General features: G+C 38.9%; 1 protein-coding gene and 1 long non-coding RNA gene across 2 annotated transcripts; both read right to left on the reverse strand.

Moving 5' to 3' along the window:
- Window positions 1-7: 7 nt before the first annotated feature.
- LOC113472893 lies at window positions 8-986 on the reverse strand. Its single transcript, XR_003395037.1, has 2 exons — window positions 894-986; window positions 8-92 (listed from the first exon to the last, which is right to left on the reverse strand). It is a non-coding gene; the product is annotated as an uncharacterized LOC113472893 (long non-coding RNA).
- Window positions 987-1,612: 626 nt separating this feature from the next.
- On the reverse strand, window positions 1,613-2,142 carry LOC103522638 (mannosyl-oligosaccharide glucosidase-like). The gene is made up of 2 exons (XM_008487733.3): window positions 1,926-2,142; window positions 1,613-1,671 (listed from the first exon to the last, which is right to left on the reverse strand). Exons 1-2 carry the CDS (start codon window positions 2,116-2,118, stop codon window positions 1,613-1,615), a joined length of 252 nt encoding a protein of 83 aa, XP_008485955.1. The 5' UTR covers window positions 2,119-2,142.
- Between the last annotated feature and the right edge of the window lie 6 nt (window positions 2,143-2,148).

Below are 2,148 nucleotides of genomic sequence, written 5' to 3' on the forward strand. Positions count from 1 at the left end.
AAACTTGAGTGTTAGGAAGAAGGTGGGTGGATTGGCATTGGTGTTGATCTGGGTGACAAATTCCTCAGGGACCTTGGCCAGGGCTTCCACTCCTGTCGAATAATCATAATATGTAAACATAATGGAGTCAATATAATATTAGCTAACATCTTTGATCGTGGTTGGCCTCGGTCAAAAATTTTTTAATGCCCACCAGCCTAGTTAGCTTGGAGGGTAGAAAGTCTGCCTTGTAAGCGCTATATCGTGGGTTCGATTCCTGCCCAGGGCGGATTTTATACTGAACGGATAAGGTTCGTTCTCGGAACGGCTGGCTTTCCTCTCACTTTGCCTTCGGGACGATAAGACCTTGGGAGTTAAAGCTTCCTCTATTAAACGTCTTAAATAATGGAAATAATAAAAATTAAGACCAATTCTACAATTTCAAAGAATTTCATAGCCTCTAAATACATAGAATCATATGTAAACATAATGGAGCCAATATACTTAGGTATTATAAGCCAACGTCCTTGATCGTGGTTGGCCTCGGTCGAAATTTCTTTAAATACACGCCAGCCTAGTCAGCTTGGAAGGTAGAACGTCTACCTTGTAAGCGCTAGGTCGCGGGTTCGTTTACAGTTCCTTCTAAGAAACCTCTTTAAAAAAAGCTTTAAGGAGGTAGACTGGTTTTCTCCTATCCTGTCTTTCCTCTCACTTTGTGTTCGGGACGATAAGACCTTAGGAATTACAGTTCCCTCTATCAAAACTCTTAAATGATAGAAATAATAAAAATTAGGATCAATTCTACAATTTGAAAGAGTTTGTTAGCCTCTGATCATGCTGAGAACTATGTCCGAACAATCTTCAAGTATTCTCGAAGGATAAGTGTTCAACCTCCCTCTCACACTCACACTTACCTAGTATTTGTTCCCGCGGTATCCACGCTTCAACGTTCATCAAATCAAACCAATGATTCATAATGTCCAACTCTAGAGTAGTAGAAAATGGGATATAAAACTGATTTTATACTTTGTGTATGACATGTTGCATATACAGTGATAACAAGGGGTAATCTTGTATCTCTCTGTTCCATTTTATGCACCCTATCTGGTTCGTAGGTAGTTTGTTACTGGGTTCAGCCAATGTATTTAATTTCTAGGGAGAAAGAGTAGGTAGGTACTAATAATTTATTGGATTTATTTATTTGTTTTTTTTTTTTTTTTTTTTTAGAAAAAATTTGTCTACCAATGGGTCTACTACAGCTTTTTGTTGAAGTTGAAATAATTTTGAGTGATGTCCAGCCTCTGCTCATATGCACAAACAGTATTCAAGCATGCTCTAAAGTAGAGACAAAAGCCAACATTCATTTCCACAGCATACTCTAGACCCAGGGATTAGATAGGTTTAGAGAAACATCAATCAAAATTGACAAAGTCTGTGTTGAGCTTGGATTCCTGAGGATTCTGATGGTAATATTCTGATAGCATGCTGAATTTAATATTAATATGGCTTTGGGATCTAGAGGTCTAGAATGCGCATTTTGACAGTCACATCAAATCCTTATCAGCTAAATTCAATTACTATGAGGCAGATAACTGCTTCTTAGCTAAATAGGTAGGTACTTAGTGTGTTTCAGTTATTTATGTGTGGGTTGCCTTTCTTCTGGTTCAGAGCCGTAGAAATATCCGATACCACCTGGAAATAAAAAAGGTGAGGTTAGTCAGTGACTGTACAATTTTGAATGCACTAGGTCCCGACGGAGCGCGGGGCGGCGCGGCGACGGACCAATGAGTTAGACAACACCGTGCGTGACCAGTAAATATCCAAGTTATACATTAGCCAGCTGACAGAGTGATGTCCAGTTTTTTTCATTTATCAATTCAATTTTCATTTTCAATCAATTCAATCTATTTTCATTAATTCATGGATTTGTTCAAAGTACAACTCACCTATCAAGTTACTGAATATGGACTTCGCCAACTCCACATCTTCATCAGAAAACTTCTTCTCCTTCAGTCTGAACGTCTCTTCAAACTTCCTATCAAACTGTGTGCGTCTTGCATTCAACTCTCCCGTGTACATATCTCCAGACAGAGCTTGCTTACGATCCTGATAGCTTGCAGACTCGTAGATCAAATCCATACTGAATGGTACAGACACATCCAGCTTACT

The sequence above is a fragment of the Diaphorina citri genome, unplaced genomic scaffold, assembly GCF_000475195.1.
Source record: "Diaphorina citri unplaced genomic scaffold, Diaci psyllid genome assembly version 1.1 scaffold9874, whole genome shotgun sequence".
NCBI lineage: Eukaryota > Metazoa > Arthropoda > Insecta > Hemiptera > Psyllidae > Diaphorina > Diaphorina citri.